Here is a 19622-nt window from a genome sequence, read left to right as displayed (position 1 = left end):
TTTTTGCAACTTTCACCCGAAATTTGCCGAAATGTCCTTCTATGGTGTGCCTTGTCAACACGGTGTGTCATCACCTTGGTTTTCATACTCTTACTCACCTTGTCGCCTTAACAACTATAATACTGACCATCAGAATCCATATAAAAAATACAGGACATTATCCCATTCAAGGTGCTATTTTGAACCAACGAGAAATTATCTCATTCAACAATGAGGCAAATCCTTCAACTCTTCAAGCGATTGAGATGCAATGACACCTTCCCAGGGTTGATTATTCGCTTACAGTACGCTAGCAGTGCAATTATCATATTCTCCATTAAGTTTTAATTCACTTTCTAACCATAACTATAAAATTTAGCAAATTTCACTCCTATTAGTTCTTAGGACAAATACATCAAACTGAAAGTGAGACACCTGAAAAACCCAACACAAACAAGATTTCATAAGCAGCCAATAAGAGAAGTGAACTGCTCAAAAATGATGACACCTGGGTATGTGAGTTTTCCTGCCTTTCATGTCCTCTCATAGTCATAGCACTGTAATTACCTTAGAGCTAAAAGTCCTATCTTTTTCTGGAAAAGCTAAGAAACAACATAAAGTTTTGCATTGCTCTGGTGGAGGAAAAAGTTGGCTCATGCATCCTCTTATTTCCACCAGTACATGACAATTCAACCAGAAGCAGTCTTCTTCTGTTGGAAGGAGACAGCCCAGATAGGAACAGCCACGCCAATGCTGAAGGCTGATAACACAGCAAGAGACATAGTCAACTTCTGATGCTTCATTCTGTCCAAGTTGTACATGTGCTTTGCATGGAGGTAGTATGGCTCATCATGGCCGTGTCCTCCTCCCATTCTCTTCACTCCAGTTGAGTGGAATCCTCGGCTGACTGTTCACAACAAAATTATCACTCATTGTAAGGGCACATATTACTAGAACATGAATCAGCATATAACAGAATATCATCAGGCATTTATCAATGAGTAATACGAATGGGAAACCTAAATATTGATTGGGGTACCACAGTTGAACAAGAATGAATCTGCATGCTAACTTTCACCCTCTACAAAATCAAATACCGGGGGTTCATTGCTTGCAAGCGAAACTACAAGAGAATGAACATAGTTAACCAAAAGGAAACTTGACAGCCATTATACAACTTGATCGTATAAACTACAAAAAATTCTCAGTAATGAGATTGATTTTTTATTTTATTTTTCAAATTGAAGGGATTTAGATGAAATGTTAACTGAACTTATACAACCAAACATGGAATAATATGTCTTGGCAGAGATTGTTTTAGGGTTGACTAACCAACAAATTGAATCACAGCATGACACTTCTCCACATTGAAGATAGTGCAATTCTTAAAAGAGTTAGTGAAGCATATTGCTGGAGTGTTTGATGTAAAAATTCAAAATTGAAAACACAGTCAAAAGCTTTAAGCGAAAAATAAAAGCAAATCTTTAAAAAAACCAAGGAATACGGGCCACTTGTGTATGACATGTATGTTCATGAAAATGAATATGTCAAGATCTCAAACTTCCAGAGAAACAAGGAATAACACATAGATTGTTGTTTTTAAATAAAGAGAACCATACATCCAACATCATCAGTGCTATAATCCTTCCAAGAATCATGCAGATTCTTCTTCTCTCATGAATAAACTGTCCAGCATGAAAAATAAAACCAAGGATTGCATTTGAGAATAGAAAATAAAATGAACATCCACAGAACAAGAATACCAACGGGGAAGTTAATCACATTGAATGCAATAATAGCATAACAATTTGCAGGCACAGACAGAAGAGTGGAACACAGCTAGTAATCCTCATGAACTAGGGTGCAATGCTCAGCGGTTGAAAACGAATGGAAGGTCAAGGACTACAGTGCAACCTTTTGACATTTGGTTTAAGTCTGGGTACATTTTGGGATCTTCCAAGATTGACCAACCAAAGGATCATGATTAACAGATAATACGATCATGATTAATGGATAGGAAGGTCCAGTATGCTCTCTTTTATGGAAGCCTAAAATCTAATTGAGTGTACGAAAAGAATTTAATGCATATAACAAATCATAGACCACAACAATCACATATGAATCTGTTCTCTTTCCATCTCCTTTTTTGAGTGTCTTGCATCTCTATCTTTTCCAGCACTTCATCCTTGTATGTGTGGTTACTATTCTCTACTTTGAGCCTATGATAATTTTTCCTCCATCTGTGGAATAACTGAATAGAAAGGTAGAATGGGCTATAAGCCTATAACATCCAGTCTTGAATGAATCAAAAATAGACAGAGAACAGGGATTTCCAAGGATTAAGAGGTGACATCCGCCCCTGCTAAATTAATAAATAAAATGATAACCTCATTAGGATCAATAAAAAAGAAATGATTAGTATCCAAGATCAAAACCAGCAGGAACTGGAGCACAATGCATATCCCTATTGTTTACTGATTTGATTACTAAAACCAAGTTTGTTGTGAGAGATGAGATGGGAAATGCGAGGAATGGGTAATTGCAATAAACAAAAGGGTGAGTATGTAAAAGGAGAGAGTATAAGAAACACGGGCATGAGGCTGTTTTACAAGCGAGAATCTGATGGTTCCAAAGAATCCCAAGGTTTGAGCAGGGGTGGACTTTTATGGTTCCAAAGAATCCCACTTCCGATGTCTTTGACTCGGTCACTGTTCCATAAACTCAGCAGCTTTTGATGGCTAGTTCAAAGTGGAGATTAACAATGATAATGGTGGTAGCAGGAGGAAAAGGGGAGACACACGGTGAGGCTTTTGGAGAGTTTATTCCCATGTCTCTTTTACCCAAGAGAGAAATATATTGTGAAAACATGCAGGGGAGTGGAGGAGCAGAATGCGTATTTGAAACATGGAGTTAGTCTTCCAAAATGAAAGGCATTATCATGGTTCAAGAACTCGCACTTGCCAGTAATGTAGTACTGTATTTGATTGAACAAAACAGTAGCCAAATAGGATCTTTCACAGAGAATAAATTTCAGATTTGATAGACTTAGGATGATACAGAATTCAGCTGTGAAAGTAGGCTAAAAACTAGAGCGGTATTACAAGGACAGTAGCTAACAATACGGACTGAATAGGTCTTCAAAACAGAGGCAGAAATATGAAGAAGAAATTAAAAGGATAATATGAGGGAATTGAGAGAACAATAAGAACAACAAAGTAACACCCAGGCTTCACACCGCAAGGAGGATCAATTAGATCAAACACCAACCTACCTTGATCAAATACAAGGTTCTCTAAAGAGAATAATAGCTAACAAAGCAATTTGATTTCAAATATTGAGTTTGTCTCACCCTTCTACATAAGTCTCTTTATATAGTATTCTAAAGAGACAAACATTAATTGTAACATCCAACCACTAGCTAACACCGACCTATTAATAACTCAACTATTACCTAACTCTTGACAAAGGACAACTCCTTTGACAACGGGTTCTTTTTATTTTCAAAGCACAACCCATTTTATTGACTTTTCAGGAATTGGACTTAGGCATAGGTTTAGACCATGGAGATCAAAATATGTGAGTTGACTTTAACCCACTAAGATAGTCCAAGACTCCAAGCCCATGAAAGCCATGGGCTGATTTGGGTGATAGTTTTAGGCCTTTGATGAGCCTGACCCATTAGGCATTTCTTTCTTATATATGCCTTCAATTCTGCATCAACCACGGGATCTCGCCCCTTCAAAAAACAGAGGTCTCACCAACTTGGCGAGATCTCATTTGAGATATGGTCTTCTTCTCTTTTTTTTTTGCCTAATCGATGGCTCATCTAGGTGGGTTTTAGGGTTCAAGTTGGGCTCAAACTTGGTAGTCAACCTAATTTAGGCCTTCTAAACATATTGATGGCCTTGATTTGGGAGAAGGCAACCCTAAGTATGAGTTCTAAGTGTGAAACCGAAATACTGCAGGATTGGAGAATGCAAAGTTATATACCATGCAATATAGCACCTTTAAAACATAAATGAAAAGCAAGTGTATCAAATACATCAAACAATTTAAATGTCATTAGAACTCCATCCATATGAGTATCACAATCTCGACACTCAAGAATAGAATAATAAAATTATTAAACAATTAAAAGTTTTATATAAGTCATAAATCATAAGTTCATAAGACAAGCATAGAATGATTGATCTTGCTTTAGTGTTGTAGATGTGCTAGGAGTAGTTACAAGTGACAATCCAGCTGAAATCCACAAGAAATGGACAAAGATTGAGAGTTCCAACAAGATATAGCAAGATCTAACAAGACATAGCAAGATGGGCAACATCTCGAGCGAGTTGTGGGAATCTCACCCTTTATCCCATCTCGCCATTTGAAAAAAGCGAGACATCTCGTGAGATCTCAAACATGGGCATTATCGATATCTGAAAATTGGACAGAAAACTGTGGAACACCGAACACATACTTTGGTAGGATGCGATATATAATAGAATTGTCATCTGATCAAACATATCTCCCACAACAATGACTATGCATTAAGAAGATACAAAGCACAAAAAAACAGAAAGAAAAGAAGTAACACCCCACAATGTATACCACATGCAACCCCAACCCCCACAACCCCCCCCAAAAAAAAAAAAAAGGAAAAGAAGAAGGGGGAAGACTTTCAACCATCAAGATTCAAAATTGTGCGTGTAAATATTTCATCATTTGGAAATTATTTTGAATTTTTCAGTCCAATAAAAAAAATAGAGTAAATTTCCATTGCTTACGAGGTCTTGATTCAATGAATTATTGTTACAAATCACTTCAGGCCAATTTCAAGCAAACCACACAACAAATAATTGCATAGGTGAATAATTGTAAAGAATCTCTTCAGGAGGTCAATTCTTCCACCAAATCCATAAAGAACTTGGATTTAAACTCATTTTGTAGGAGAATTTATAGATAAAGCAAAATGCAATTAACTTAATAGGGATTAATTCAGAATTTAAGGTGACATAGTTCCCAAAGTCAAAGTACCAATTTCGGTCAAAATTTTGCATTTTGAAAAGGTTGAAACGAAACATGGAGATACCGAAAAGAAATCACAAGTTTTGATCGCAACTTCGAAATTTCGTTGAAACTTGGTCAAAACTTGCGAAACATGCAAAACCTGGACAACACGTTCGACCAGGTCGCTTTTTCACTTAAAGTCATGAGTTTTGAATGAAACTCAAGCAGAACCTCAATTTTAACTCCATTGACCTAAAATCTCCTAGGCTGTTCTGCAGTTGTAGCTTGCATGTAAAGGTTCAAATACCTACCAATATTACCAATATTTATCTTGCTGAACCCCTGCAAATGGAAATTCATTTAATCTAGAATCTAAATTGAAAGGTTACCCTTGCTTTAATATTGAATGGTGTCCTGCCTGCTGAGTTCTAAGTAGTAGGGGATAATGCATATCAACATTCTTAGGATGCATGATATCTTTAGGAGGATGCATGACACATTCTTAGGTTTGAATATGTTTATGGCTGTATCTTTAGCACATCCTATAGGCTTTCTTTTATCATCCTTTTGGAAGTCATTAGGATGGAACCATATGTACGTGACTGTTTGAACTGATGGCCATATTCCTCATTCTAAATTTCAAATTTCATTAGATGGACCTAACTTTTGTTGTCAGCTTCAGGATGGATATGAAATTTTATTTTTTCATGTTGCACCACGTATGTGGTGTATGGCAGGTAGCTTTGACCACGAAAATGAGAGCCTTTCATTTTTAGAATATGGCTTCTTGCCTTTGGGAACTTTATATGCACTCCCTCAATGGTGTGCAAAGGAGTTTCTCCCACTTAAGCAGAAAAATATTTCATTTAGTTCTTCATTTGGCACTTTGTATTTGGAGTTTTTGTTGAATTAGTTCCCTTTTTTTTCCTCTGGCTCTCTTAGCTTTGGTTCCTTTTACCTTCGAATAAATTAAAAATCATTTTTTTTAGAATTCTATGATGATGATTCATAGTGTGAAGATGGATATCTATTTGATAGTTCGGAAAATGGACAACATAGGGCATCTGACTTGGACAGAGTGTGGCAATGGAGGCATGATCGGTATCCTTATAAATTGAGCAATGATGATTTATACTCCTACTTATGCAAATTGGTTAATAGATTTTGATGGATCTTTAGATTGGCTATCGTGATGGCCTGACAACTGGAAAAGAAGCTTCGGCACAAGAGGGTTTCAATGTTGGATTTAAGCAAACTGTGCGTTTGAAGGTAAAGAAATTACTTCTTGTTACTGCTTTCTAAAACTGCATTATAGTTTCAGGTTTATTTGTTCAGTAGAGAATGCAATTTGTTATTCTTTGATCTACATGAGTATTTTGGTGTTTCAACCCCTACAAAGTGCGCTGGCCTGTATTCATGATGATCAGAAAAGGGACTTGGTTGAACCAGTAGAGAAGAGAGAGACGCTTGAAAGTTTGAATGAGTCTGTGAAGTCGCTTTCATCAATAGACACAAATAAAATATTCCATGAAGATATTGGGCCAAAGAGGGACTTGCCCTACATTATAGATACAAGTGTAAACGAGGCACTGCAACTAAAACCAACACGAACCGACAGGCCACACAAGATGTGATGTTTTTGACTACCTTTGATACGTAACTAGAAATGAATTGGTAGATACAGGTCTGAAGCAATCGACAGAGAACAATGGATTGCGAAATGAGAAAGAAGGCTGACCTGATTTTGATAGGGCAGATTCAGCAGAGGTCAAAACCTTCAACCCGAACCTTAATCCAGTGTTCAAAGCCATGGAATCAAGCACCAAACGAAACCAAAACGCAGAAAAATCTAAGCTTCGATCTCTGTCTTTCTTGCAATCACCGGCTGCTCTTGCCCTAGTATCGCGGAATGGCGATAACTCGCCGAGAGCATATTAATATATTATATTTTGGGGGTTCATCCAGTACTCGCGGCCGTTGATTTTTTACGTGGACACCCTAGTTTCATTTGGATTGGTACAATTGTTCCAATCCAACTGGGCTGTTGGATTTTTTCTGGTTTTAGAAATTAGAACTATTGCGGATTATTTTTCTCCAGACCATGTTTGTTTGTCGAGAAAATAAAATAAAATTTTCCTTTTTAAATGAGGCAGGCCTCATTTTTCTTTTTCTTTTTCTTTTTTCGTGAGAAATAATTTGGATGAGAAAAGCAAAAGTTCCTCGTTAATATTAAAAGCAAACATTAGGAGGGGAGTCCACGATGAAAAACACTTTTTGGAAAAAATAGAAAAAAAAATAAAAAAATTTCACCAGTGGGACCCAATGGTTTTTGTGGTCAAGAAGCCATTGGAGAGCACAGAGTGCTTCTCGGACGAAAAGAAGATCCGAATTCCTAGGAGGGTTCAGAGGATTAGATGCATTAAGGCCATCAATTATCATTCTTAAATATGAGAATTTTTTTATTATTTTAAATTGTTTGGCATCTATTATCAGTTTTATTTTATTTAAAATAATCAAAAAACTTTCATAATCCATAATAGACAAAAAAAATGATTATGGTGAGAATTTCATTCTCTTCATTTATATGTAAGTTTACTTAAAGATTTATAGTTAAGATATGGGTAAAATAGTCAATACACCTTTTATAAAACTCATACTTTTTTTCCTATTTTCTCACTTGTTCATTATCATTTTCTAACAAATTTTTATTTTGAAACCAATCTTATGTTTTATTTCATAATTTATTTTTGACAAAATTCACCAAACCATTTTTCACTTAACCAATAATGAATTATTGTACTTATATCTTTTAAATAAGCATAATAGAAAATGAAAAAGGTAACATTGATGTGGCCAAGGGAGGGTACAAGGGTGAACCCGCTAAGGGTGTAATTGTCGGTGAATCGTCTGAGACTGGGGAAATTTGGGAGACCGAGGAGAGTCTTCACACCCGTAAGAGAATGAGAATGTCATCTAACAACATGCTGCCTTTTGACCCTATGGAATCCTTCAACTCCTTTGTCGAATCCCTTCTTTCTAACTCCTTTAATCCTGACTCCCTTCTCAACTCTATGAAAGAGGCCATTATGTTGAAGATATTTGATAGAGCAAATCAGAACATGCTACATCCCTTCCACAATACCTTTTACAATGCACCAACACAAGATCAACCTCTGATGGACAACCAGGTGACCCCTACCTCTCATCTCCTCTTTTTGCTCGATAAATTTGCTCTTGTTGTGTTTGATTGTTGTTCTTGCATTTTTCTGAGTGTCCGAAAAATTATTAACTACTTCTTCTAGCCTCCGGTATTATCTGTGTTTCTAACTATATTGGTAATTGCTTGTGTCTGTCCCCCCAGGTCCTCACTGATAGTCTGCATGCATTCTACTCTTAAACTTGGTCTAGTTGTAATTGTCTTTCAATCTGCTTTGTTACTTCTCTCGTTTATTTTGTGGAGAATTTCTTACCTGTGTCCTATAGTTCTTTTTGGAGGACAGTGGAGAGAGAAGTTAGATATTATGAAATTGTTAAGCTGGAATGTACGTGGATTGAATGGAAAGTTTACCCTGTTAAGATTAGAAAAATTATGTAGGAAGTTTTTTCCTAACCTCTTGTTCTTGTGTGAACCCAAATGCAAGAATCTTGATTCAATTTTCAATAGGTTCCATGGTTCTCTATTAAATTACGTACCTGTGCATGCTGTCCCCAGCAAGGGACTAAGAGGGTTTCAAGGTGGTTTTTGGGTTCTCTCAGACAATTCGTGTTCTACCTCTATTTTGTTTGCAAATGATCATTTCATTGGAATCAATGTTCATGGAAATACTTGTAACTGGGTGGCTATCTTTGTTTATGCACCACCTCAGTACAACCTACGAATTCCTGTTTGGATTGACCTTTTGCAACACATTTCTAATCTCTCTAATCCCTTCTTGCTTTGTGGTGACTTCAATGAGCTGTTATCCCCAAATGACAAATGTGGAGGCAGCTTTAACCATTCACCTAGCCGGATTTATCTTGCAAATATTGTGTCTCAATTCCAATTACTTGAACTAAATGGGGAAGGATCTAAATTTACTTGGTCGAACCACAAAAAAGCACCTCATCTTACTCTTGAAACTCTTGATAGAGCCTTTGCTGACCCAAACTTTCAAATACGATTTCCTAACCTAAGGCTGTCTATCCTGCCAGCTGTTGGATCTGATCACTCCCCGCTACTCATAAATACAAGTTTTGCTGTCCCCATGGGAAGGGAAACTTTTTCATTTTCAAAAGGCTTGGCTTGGGCACCCTGATTTTCAAAATGATGTGAGTCTTGCTTGGAGGGAACTGGGATCTGAGAGCTTTATTTCTAAATTAGCTTCTCTTTCCAATTTTCTTCGTAGTTGGAATGCTAACAAATTTGGTAACATTAACTCCTTATGTGAAAGACTTGTATTTGAATTGGCTGCTATTGAACAGTGCATGAATCCGGACTGGTCTTTATATCATCAAAAGTTGAATTGGTTACATTGGATTTATGATGCTCAAGAATCCTTTTGGTTTCAGAAATCCAGAACCCAGTTTATTTCTGATGGAGACAGGAATACCAAATTTTACCATAATGTTGCTAAGATACATGTGAAGCGTAGGAAGATTGAGTTCATCAAATCTGGTGAGGAAATTTTTTCAAACCCTACAGGTATTGCTAACTGTTTTGCCAATTATATGAAGGACCTGTATACCTCCAGCAATCCAGTGATTCCTCCTTTGGTGGAGATGTTGTTCCCTTCGGAGGACATTGTCCTGAACAATGAATCCTTTTCTGCACCACCTTTATTGGATGAGATCCGAAAAACTATTTTCTCAATGGGGGCTACTAAAGCCCCTGGTTTTGATGGATTCCAGGCATGTTTCTTCCAACAGTTTTGGTCTGAATTAAATTTAGATGTGCTGAAGTTTGTTTATGATTTTTTCACTCATGCTTCCCTCCCCCTCGGTACTAATCACACCTTGTTATGTTTTATTCCAAAGAATGATCATGCATCGGTGGTTACTGATTTTAGACCAATAAGCTTGTGTAATGTCTCTTATAAAATTCAGGCTAAGCTTTTGGCTACAAGATTGAAGCCTGTGTTGAATAAAATCATTTCCCCTTGTCAGGTCCGCCTTTGTGCCAGAAAGACAAATTACTGATAATATTCTGCTGGCACATGAATTTTTTCATTTCATGAGAAAGTCTAAGGGGTCGGTTGGTTACATGAACCGAGACAAACTGACGCGGCCCGGGGAAACCTGATTGAAAGACCTTTCGGTTCACTTATCAATGACCCCCCAAACATTTATTTTGCGTTGGGCTTTGATATTTGACCCGGCCCTAAGGCAAAAAAAAGATTTATTGCCTTAAAGCTGGATATGTCAAAAGCATATGACAGGGTTGAGTGGGGTGTTCTGTTGCATGTTTTAAAATGCCTAGGGTTTGATTCTAAATTTTGTTCTTTAGTCTCTACCCTAATTTCCATTGCTTCTTTTTCTATCAAATTGAATGGTGCACCCTATTCTTTTTTTTTCGGGAGTAGAGGATTAAGACAAGGTTGTCCCCTAAGCCCATATCTGTTTTTGATTATTATGGAGATTTTGTCTAGGCTTCTTGGGGCTTTTAGGGCTGAAAATGCTTTCCATGGTATTAAAATTGCTCGCTTGGCACCTGAAATTACTCATCTGTTCTTTGCTGATGATACCTTCATCTTTTGTCATGCCTCTTTAGACGATATCTGTGTGATCAAATCTGTTCTAGATATTTTTGGACTAATTACTGGACAGGTGATCAATTTGGATAAAAGTGAGGCTTTTCTTCAGCAAAAACACGCAACCTGCGATGAAGGAACAAATCTTGAATGTTTTAGGAATAAAGGAAATGGGTAAGAATTCTACCTACTTAGGCAGCCCTCTCTTCTATGGGAAGACAAGATCAGAAAGTTTCGATCCTGTCTTGGTTAAGCTGAAATCAAAACTAGCGGGGTGGAAAGCGCACTCTCTTTCGTTTGCGGGGAGAGCGATCATGGTTCAATCTGTAATGCAAGCGGTGCCAATCTACCATATGCAGTATGTCCTATTTCCAAAGAAGGTGTGTAAAACAATGGATTCAATTTGCCAAAAATTATGGCTAGACAAAGCGGATAAAGGTAAGAATATTTCACTTATTTCTTGGGATAAGTGTTGTCTCCCTAAAACCATGGGGGGATTAGGTTTTAAGCGAATGGAGCTTATGAATAAAACGCTAATGCTTAAACTTGGTTGGAGACTTTTGACGGAGCAATCCTCGATTTTGGGCAAAGTGTTTTAAGGCAAAATATTTCCCCCATACTTCATTATTTGACCCAAAGGTGGGGAAAAGGAATGGTTCAATCATATGGAATAGCATTCGATCTACTATTCCAAACCTTAGGAACTTATTAATTAGATCTGTGGGGAATGGGGAAGAAACCTCTTTCTGGTTTGATCCTTGGATACCCAATAAAGAGGATCATGTTGTGGGAGATTTTAACATACATTTTGCGCCCTACAAGGCATCAGTGGCAGATGTGGCTAACATGAGAGGTAGTTTTGATTATGAAATCTCACTTACTCTTGATCCTTTGGTGTCATCTTCATTGAACTCTCTTTTGCTTAACTCCCAACAGGATTCCTGGAAGTTAAATTTTTCTCCTGCACAACAATTGTCTACTAAATTAGCATACCAACAACTATTCCTTAATTCTAATCTTTCACCTGTATCTTGTCTGACTAAGAGATGGTGGATGTTTTTATGGAAACTTAAGATTCATCCAAGATTTATTAATTTTTTGTGGCGACTTATGCATGTAGGAATCCCAGTTAATGCAATACTCGCCAAATGGAATCCAAATGCAGGTGGCTGTACGTTTTGTGGTCATAGCACGGAATCGAGTTGGCATCTATTTTTCACTTGTGAATGGTCAAGAAGGATCTGGGCAACGGGACCAATCGGGCTAAGAACAGAATTACTACCTTTCTCTAATATTTATGATTTCTGTCTAGATTTGTTTTATAACTCACAACTTGGCAAACCTATGATAAGATGGTTAGTATCTGTTATAAGTATTACCTGCTTTAGTATGTGGCGAATGCGTAATGAAATAATTTTCAGAAAATTGATGTGGACTCTATGAGAGTTCTGAATTATATAAACAAGTGGTGTCAAGAACTACAATTGCACCCACCTGGGGAAACATATTGTAATCTACAGACCTCAATTTATAGGGGTCTGAGGGAAACTAATTTCTCTAGATTACAAGAATCAGTGGCCAACGACCTCACTACGTTATTCTGTGCAGGAGTTGTGAATCACGAAAAAAAGGAAACAGGATACTGCTGGGGCCTAACGCGACAAGGGAACATTGTCTACTGCTGGATCGGCAAAGAGAAAGGAACCTCCTATGTTGCTACGATGGCTAAAGGGCTAGCTTCAGGAATGAGAATTGCCCAAAATCAACATTTGAAGCCGGACGAAATCATAACAAATTGGGGTCAGATCAAGGAGACTATACCCATTCCAAAGACTAGATGGCCCTTAGAAGCAATTGAAGACTTACTAGTTCTTGCACCTAAAATAGAAGGAGCTCTGATTATTACTAATGAGGATCGTGAAATCTTAAAATCGGCATATTTGCTTGCTTGTACAGCACTAGATGAGGCAACCCCATGGGACTGGAAGAATGTAATGTGTAATGTATCAAGATAGTTGTATTTTACTGTTTTTGTATCAAAAAAAAAAAAAAAAAAAAAAAAAAAAAAAAAAGAAGAAAGAAAATTGATACCAAAAAGAGCCTAAGACACGATCATAAAATGACAATAAACTCTTGATCATATACAAAAGGGACATCGTGCAACATATAAGTTGAGATAGAAAACAAAAGGAATACCAAGTCGCCTAGGGATCAAGGTTTCACAAGTATAGGCAAAAAAAAAGAGCCCCAATCGGCAAAATCTAAGAACCCCATCAAGAGATCAATATGAAATACTTGTCCCTATTGAATACCTTCATTTGAAATGGGGAAAATATCCAACTGAACCATACTTTGGCGAGGTTGACTGGGTAAGTTGACGTTAAGGTCTCCGTCTTCACTGTTTTTAGTGTTGTTTTCACAACAAGAAAGCAAGTATGAGTCGATTTGAGGGTTAGTCAACCACCTTTGAAACTGAAGTCAAATTCAATAAAAACATTGTTATATGGAAGGAGATGAATGATAAATATACATTACTAGATACCATGATAGCTCAGAGGTATTTATAGTGGTGTTTTGACGATTGGATTGCCTAGCATGTATCATGTTTCACTTGAAGACGACAAGCAGCTTCTAGGTATGTGACCCTTTTGATGAGTCTAAGCTTTACATTGGTATGGTAGTGGAGGTTGATGTTGCTAGGTCCTAACTTGATCACCAGATAACTCAACCATAATGTTGCCCCAAGCAAATAGATGTAAGGTCAATAGATCTCCTGGCAAGTACGAAATGTTGAATCTCAAGGCACATACAATTTAACCTCACCCTACTTGTCTTGGGATGGAAGGTCGGCTCCTTCATCTTGCCTTGGACTCCTCTACTAGGGTTGAGCCTCCGAATGCGTTAACTTGGGCAGCCTCTTGCCACCTAAGCCTTAGACTTGGGTATCGATGAATCTTTTTGGTTCACTCCTGAGGTTAAGAGGTTTGGCTTAGTTTGCCTAGACCCAGCTCGGGCTTCAGTCTATTTCAAGGTCAAAGCGTTGGCCAAATTTGAAATAACGCCCCTTTTAATTATTTAAAATGGGAAATTTTTTGCAGACACCCCAAAATGAATTGCAAAATATACAAACACCATAATAATATATTAATTGGCAAAGACACCCAAAATATCTTTTAAATATACATGTCGGTACAATCTGTTAGCAAATCCCTCTAGGCTCTAAGCCATGGTTAGATAATTTCATAATTTCTATATTGCCTTTCATGTCTTGTAACTTTATAATATTGTTTAAATTTTTATTAAGAAATAACGAAAAGTATTAAAATAATTAGGAAATAAATATTTTCAAAATTATAAAAGGTAAAACATTTTTTAAACAAATGAAGGGCAATTTAGAAATTATGAAATAATCTAACTATGACTTAACGGAATTAAGTGTATGATTGTACAAATTTAAAAAACATTTTATAGTATCTTTGTAAATTTATTATATTCTTGGAAGTTGGAATGTCTTTTTATTCTGGTGTGCCTAAAATTTTCCAAGACTCTCCAAAGTTCTACCCAAGGTTCGACGTGTCGACTCATGTCGCCGTGTTGGACCTAGCGACATGTCGCCAAAAGTCGCCCGACTTTTGGTAGGGGTTCGATGGAACCATCGAACCCCTGTTTCAAAGGGTATTTTAGGTCATTTTGACCTGAAATTTGATGTGTAACCTAATTTGAGGTCAATAAACACATTGAGAGTGTTATTTTGACCTAAAACATCACCTAATCTAAAGTTTATAATTGGCACATGTCTAGCTATATGCGGGCAAAACTGAAAGTTTGGAAAATTCATATAAACTAATGTAAATATGCAAAGAAAACACAAATACACAATTAGTAAAGAGATGTACTAAAGTTTACAATTCATTATACAATTATATCGAGTATGGCTCATGCTTCACATATTGTTGCCGACGGACATGGGGCGATATATCGCCGACTTAAGGTTTTACAGGTGTCGCTGGGGGGTGTCGTGTTGCCCCTAGAGACACATCGAAATGTCGCCAATATCGCCGACACGAGGAACCATGGTTCTACCCAGAAAACCAGAAAACCAAATAATAAAAGCTTCCCAAGGACGTTCCCGCCTTGTCCGTGTTTATGTAATTTAAAAAATGAGGGTATCCAAACGGGATCCTAAATTCGCGACTCTTATAGTTTTTCTTTGTTGGGAGAATTAAGTCTTTTTCTTAAAATAAACTAGACGAAGAGCGCTGAAGCTTGCCGCCAAGTTTTAATTTTCCTTCGTCGTCGATCGAGTGACCTAAGCAAGAAAACGAGATAGTCTGCTTGTATTGATCTCACATGGCCTCTTCATCCATCCCTGTCGAAGTAATTGACGACGACGAAGATGTCAGTTTCAGATGCTCTTACTCGCTTATTGCCCTTTTCTTGTTTTATTTTTTTATCTTCCTCCCTCAAACCTCCATTTCCCCCAAAATGCGTGAACTTGAAGAACATAATTAACTTTCAAATGCACGATTTGAGCTGATTCTCATCGCAGATTTCAATATTGAGTAACCCATTTACGTTTGACGAATTTCTTCAGGAGTTTGATTGGGAGGCGGCAGTTAAAGAGATTGACGTTGCTTGCCAGGGTGCGCCGGCCACTACATCACGCTGCGCAGAAGATTTTGCTCATCCATTTCGGTCTAATACCGCATTGGAGCTTAGTTGCAATAATGGGATGCTGGAGAATAACTTCTCCGAACGGAAGAAGTCTTGGGGAGCTCGCCAATCTACCCTTGATAAGTTTATTAGTGGAGTCGATCAGAGAATTAAGAATGGGCATATCATCCGTACAGTCAATGATAACGATGCGGTTGATGATATGCCCTGTGGCATGAGCATTGATCTCGAGGCAGCCAAAACATGGATCTATCCAGGTTTAAGCTTCTCTCTCATTCTCTTTAGTTTTCTTCCTTTTCACTTTTCTTATTGACATGGCAATTTATATCCTTGACATGGGGTGCTTAACATAGTAAATTCGTGTCCCTTGTTGGGTTCTTGTGGCATTAGTATGGATTTTAGAATTTCGAGTTTATAAGCTCCTTATTCATAGTAAGAATTATGTAGCACCAAAGATTAAGTTATTTTCTTTTTTCCATTTTCTTCAGTAAATGTTCCTCTTCGGGACTATCAGCTGTCAATCACAAAGACTGCTCTATTCACCAATACTTTGGTGGCATTGCCCACGGGACTTGGGAAAACTCTTATTGCCGCAGTTGTGATGTTCAATTACTTCAGGTGGTTTCCTGAAGGTATGTTCTTCCAGTTCCAAAAATTTTCTCTGTTTTTTATATGAAGCAAAATTCTTCTTTTGAAATTGCAATGCCAAAGGTTGAAGTAGCTCGTAGGCTGAATCTCATGCTGGCAATAAGATGCTGCTGTGGAATGGCATGAAACTGATTGAGATATGGATGGAAACAAGGGGTTAAAGATGTAGTTATTTAGTTGCTAGTACCTATGACCAATGGACAAATTTGAAACAATAATTCTAAAGTGAGGGTATGGTTGGATTTTTCCGAGGATTTAATGATTAGTGTTATGGTTTGGAGGTTGACTCTTTCTTGACTGTTTTCAATGAAGCTCAGGGTTCTAGAAAAGTTCTGGAGCTAAAAACTGCAAAAGATTAATGGTTAATATAGAATCTATTGGCCTAACAAAGGCCAGAATAGAAGAGTGCTAGTGGAAATTGTATGACTCAAGATCAGAGAAGGGAATTGGAAGAAATCGGAGAAGGAAGTAGAGGAGGAACTGTCAGAATGTGGACAACAGAGAAAAAGAGAGAAATATCATGCACAATCTGAAGAAATTAAGAGGAGAAAGAGAGAGATCACATCTGCAAAAATAATTTCATATGCAAAGCTCAAGAGGTCCAAAACTCTTACGTAAATTCTTCAAAATTCATTTATGAAATCATGCTTAATTAATGGGAGGGGTATGGTAGATACAAAGATATATTGAAATACCTAAATTGACTCTTAAAAAGACTCCTAGTCCTAGTTACTCTCGCACACTGAATTAATTTAATAAACTTAAAAAGTGTATCTAATAAGTAGCCTAATCTAACGGAATGGTAAGACAATAACTTTCTGTACAGACTTCAGCCTCATAGTAGAGTGCTTATAATTTAGGCTCGTTACTATTTTAATGCCATAAGTTAGTAGCCCAAATTTCATAGAATCCTATCCATGGCCCAAAATAGTCTCTTTCCTAAGCCCAATTGTGCACTTTTTTAATTGGATCCCTTCTAAATGATCCAAAACAGGATTGGCGTTTCAGTGGGTGAAAGTTTAACAGTAGTATGGCATCCACAGTTCCAACTTCTAATTGGGTGAGATAGGTCAGGTTGCTCTCCTTCAGTACTTTGTGTGGACATTACTTTTTGCCTGCAAGTTACTTGTTTGTATATATGTCTGGCTGGGGGGGGGGGGGTTGGAAAAGGATTCATGTATGTATGATGATAATGAAGCAAATAAATGCAATTTGGTGTTTGCAAAGCAAATAGTGGGGAGAACAAGACATGCATGCATTAGGGGTCTTATTGATCTCAATAGAAGGAGTAAGGGATGTGGGGTTCTTCTTTTAATAGGGATGAATGAAGTGGGATTTACTTTCCGTGTAAGAGTTCCAACTTTTTATTTGTAATGGACTGACCTCTTAAAAAAAGGGTGAACCCAGTGATGAGGGCTTCCGCACAAGCAAAGTCCTGGGAAACTTTTGAATAGGTTATTTCAACTTTGAAAATCTGTCCAAGAATTGCATAATTTGTCATTGCAGTTAACAAGCGGAAACTTTAGGAATGGAGGGGGCAAGTGAAGGTAGACTTGGTATGCAACAACATTAAACGTCTACAGGATGGGAAACTAAAAATGCAGTGCAAGAAGAATAGCTAGAAGTTGTCAGATAAGGGATCCTTTTACAGGAAGAATGGCATATAGTTAACATATATGGTGGACTCCAATTCTTTTTTTTCTCTTCTTCTTCTTTTCTTGATCATTGATAGCTTGCTGGTTTGGCTTTTGGTTCTATAATACAACTCCTAATGATTTGAATTAATTAACAAAATCATGGACCTTTATTATTTGATTACTCATACATCGTAGAGGCAAAGTAGCCAAAAACTAAAAGAGGAAAGAGATGGTCTTCAAAATCAATCTTCTCATAATTTCTTGTGAATTACTTCTCCCATTTTGAATTCATTTCCTGTGGTTATGAAGATGTCACTTGTTGAATTCATGCATTGGAGTCTGTTGTTGTCATTGATGATATATGAAGGTTCATTCTTTTCTTTCTTTCTTTCATTCCCCCCCCCCCTTTTCTGTTTTACCTTTTCAATTGGTTGGAGCCTTTTATTTATTTATCCTGACTATGATATCTCATGGCAGGGAAAATAGTTTTTGTTGCTCCTTCTCGACCTCTTGTCATGCAACAGATTGAAGCATGCCACAATATTGTTGGGATACCTCAGGTAATGAATGTACTTTTCTACTTTTTGGATGAACCTGGATAACAGTTTATTAAATATATATAATCTATTCATAGTAAATATTTTCCCCTCACGTCTTGTGCTTATTTTAAAATATTGGGATCAAACTGATTGCAGGAATGGACAACTGATATGACAGGTCTTATGAGTCCTTCCAAAAGATCATGCTTTTGGCAAACTAAGCGAGTTTTTTTTGTTACTCCGCAAGTGCTTGAAAAGGACATTCAATCGGGTAAATGGAGAAATATATGCTTTATGTTCATGATGGTGTGGGTGTGTGTCTGGAGGCAGACTTGAATGCTGTGCATTAAATGCACATCACCTACTGCCAACGGTTGAGATCGAAATCCGATCTCGACTGTCCATTTCACAGGCGGTTGAAATGAGATGGACGGTTGAGATCGAAATCTCGGTCTTGACCGTTGGCTGCACAGTTAATGAGCAGCACTGATGTTGAACCAATGCATTTGTGTGTCCTCTTCACAGTCGTTTAATACTGATAAAGTCAAAGATTGGAGTTCAAATTGTTGCTATAACACACTTAAGAAGATTCATAGAAAGGTATGCACCTAATTTGACATGTGAGGAGTCACTAAGTTCAGTGCATAATTAAACCAATTATCAATGTTGAGCAAATGTCTTGCTTTCAGTTGAACAGGACAGTTGCCTGCTTAACAGCCCTATATTGTCTTACATAAGGTATAAATTATAAATTTTGTTTGGCTATTTCCCATCGTGCATGGTGGGAACAATTGTCAGTATTGATCAGGTGTATTATTTTCAGTTGAACAGGACTGTTGCCTTCTTAGCAGCCCTATAATGTCTTACAGAGGATATAAACCTTAAATTTGGTTTTTCTATTTACAATACTACGTGGTGGGAAATATATTTATAATAAATAATATTTTCTTTAATGAATTTGTATCCTTCAATTTTTGTTTTGGAGGAAACAGGTTGTCAAAGCTAACAGTTCATAATATATTGTCAAAGGATATGCTGAATGCTAGTAGTTGTGACTTGTGAGAAAAGAGATAAGGTTGGGAAGTGCCCTGGTGAAGTTCCAGTTCCAATTGCATTCTGCCCACTGGGACCATTCAGTGGGAAGACAAATTTATGTGCAAATTCTCTCTTACCCTTTAGCAAACGACCTATTGCATCCCCTCAAGCTGTTGCCAAAGCAGCACAAAAGGTGGCTACAATTAATCAAAATTCTAATGCTTGTATGTATAAAGACACTTTAAACCCTGTTTCTTACACTTGCATGGTTTCCACTTGATATACATAAGTGGATTGTTGTGCAAGCCCCGACCTTTAAGCTTCAAAAGTCTCGTGTAGAAGAGCTAATCAAGCTGAGAAACCTGACATTACTTGACACTAATTTTTCT

At 37.3% G+C, this 19622-nt stretch overlaps 2 protein-coding genes across 3 annotated transcripts in view; one reads left to right on the top strand and one right to left on the bottom strand.

Moving 5' to 3' along the window:
* Positions 1 to 348: 348 nt before the first annotated feature.
* Positions 349 to 6900, bottom strand: LOC149016597 (TonB-dependent heme receptor A). The gene is made up of 2 exons (XM_089154696.1): positions 6713 to 6900; positions 349 to 886 (listed from the first exon to the last, which is right to left on the bottom strand). The coding sequence occupies exons 1-2, from the start codon at positions 6783 to 6785 to the stop codon at positions 669 to 671; spliced, it is 291 nt and encodes a 96-aa protein (XP_089010822.1). The 5' UTR covers positions 6786 to 6900; the 3' UTR covers positions 349 to 668.
* An 8032-nt stretch (positions 6901 to 14932) lies between these two features.
* The window catches only part of FANCM (DEAD/DEAH box RNA helicase family protein), a 29859-nt gene continuing 25169 nt past the window's right edge, over positions 14933 to 19622 (top strand). For both annotated transcript variants that reach the window (XM_089154695.1, XM_089154694.1), the window contains exons 1-5: positions 14933 to 15098; positions 15295 to 15631; positions 15863 to 16006; positions 18137 to 18219; positions 18355 to 18469. In XM_089154695.1, the coding sequence (XP_089010821.1) occupies positions 15051 to 15098; positions 15295 to 15631; positions 15863 to 16006; positions 18137 to 18219; positions 18355 to 18469 (727 nt within the window). In that variant the 5' untranslated portion in view covers positions 14933 to 15050. The remainder of the gene's footprint in view (positions 15099 to 15294; positions 15632 to 15862; positions 16007 to 18136; positions 18220 to 18354; positions 18470 to 19622) is intronic.

Source organism: Hakea prostrata, chromosome 5 (genome assembly GCF_041222555.1).
Source record: "Hakea prostrata isolate BN-2017 chromosome 5, UWA_Hpros_2, whole genome shotgun sequence".
In the NCBI taxonomy this organism is placed as follows: domain Eukaryota; kingdom Viridiplantae; phylum Streptophyta; class Magnoliopsida; order Proteales; family Proteaceae; genus Hakea; species Hakea prostrata.
This window is presented reverse-complemented; position numbering and strand designations above follow the sequence as displayed.

Coding starts and splice junctions, on each gene's coding strand:
- LOC149016597 (XM_089154696.1), bottom strand. CDS start 6,785: ATGGCTTTGAACACTGGATTAAGGTTCGGGTTGAAGGTTTTGACCTCT. Junction 887..6,712: donor ATCTGCCCTATCAAAATCAG/GTCAGCCTTCTT, acceptor TGTTGTGAACAG/TCAGCCGAGGATTCCACTCA.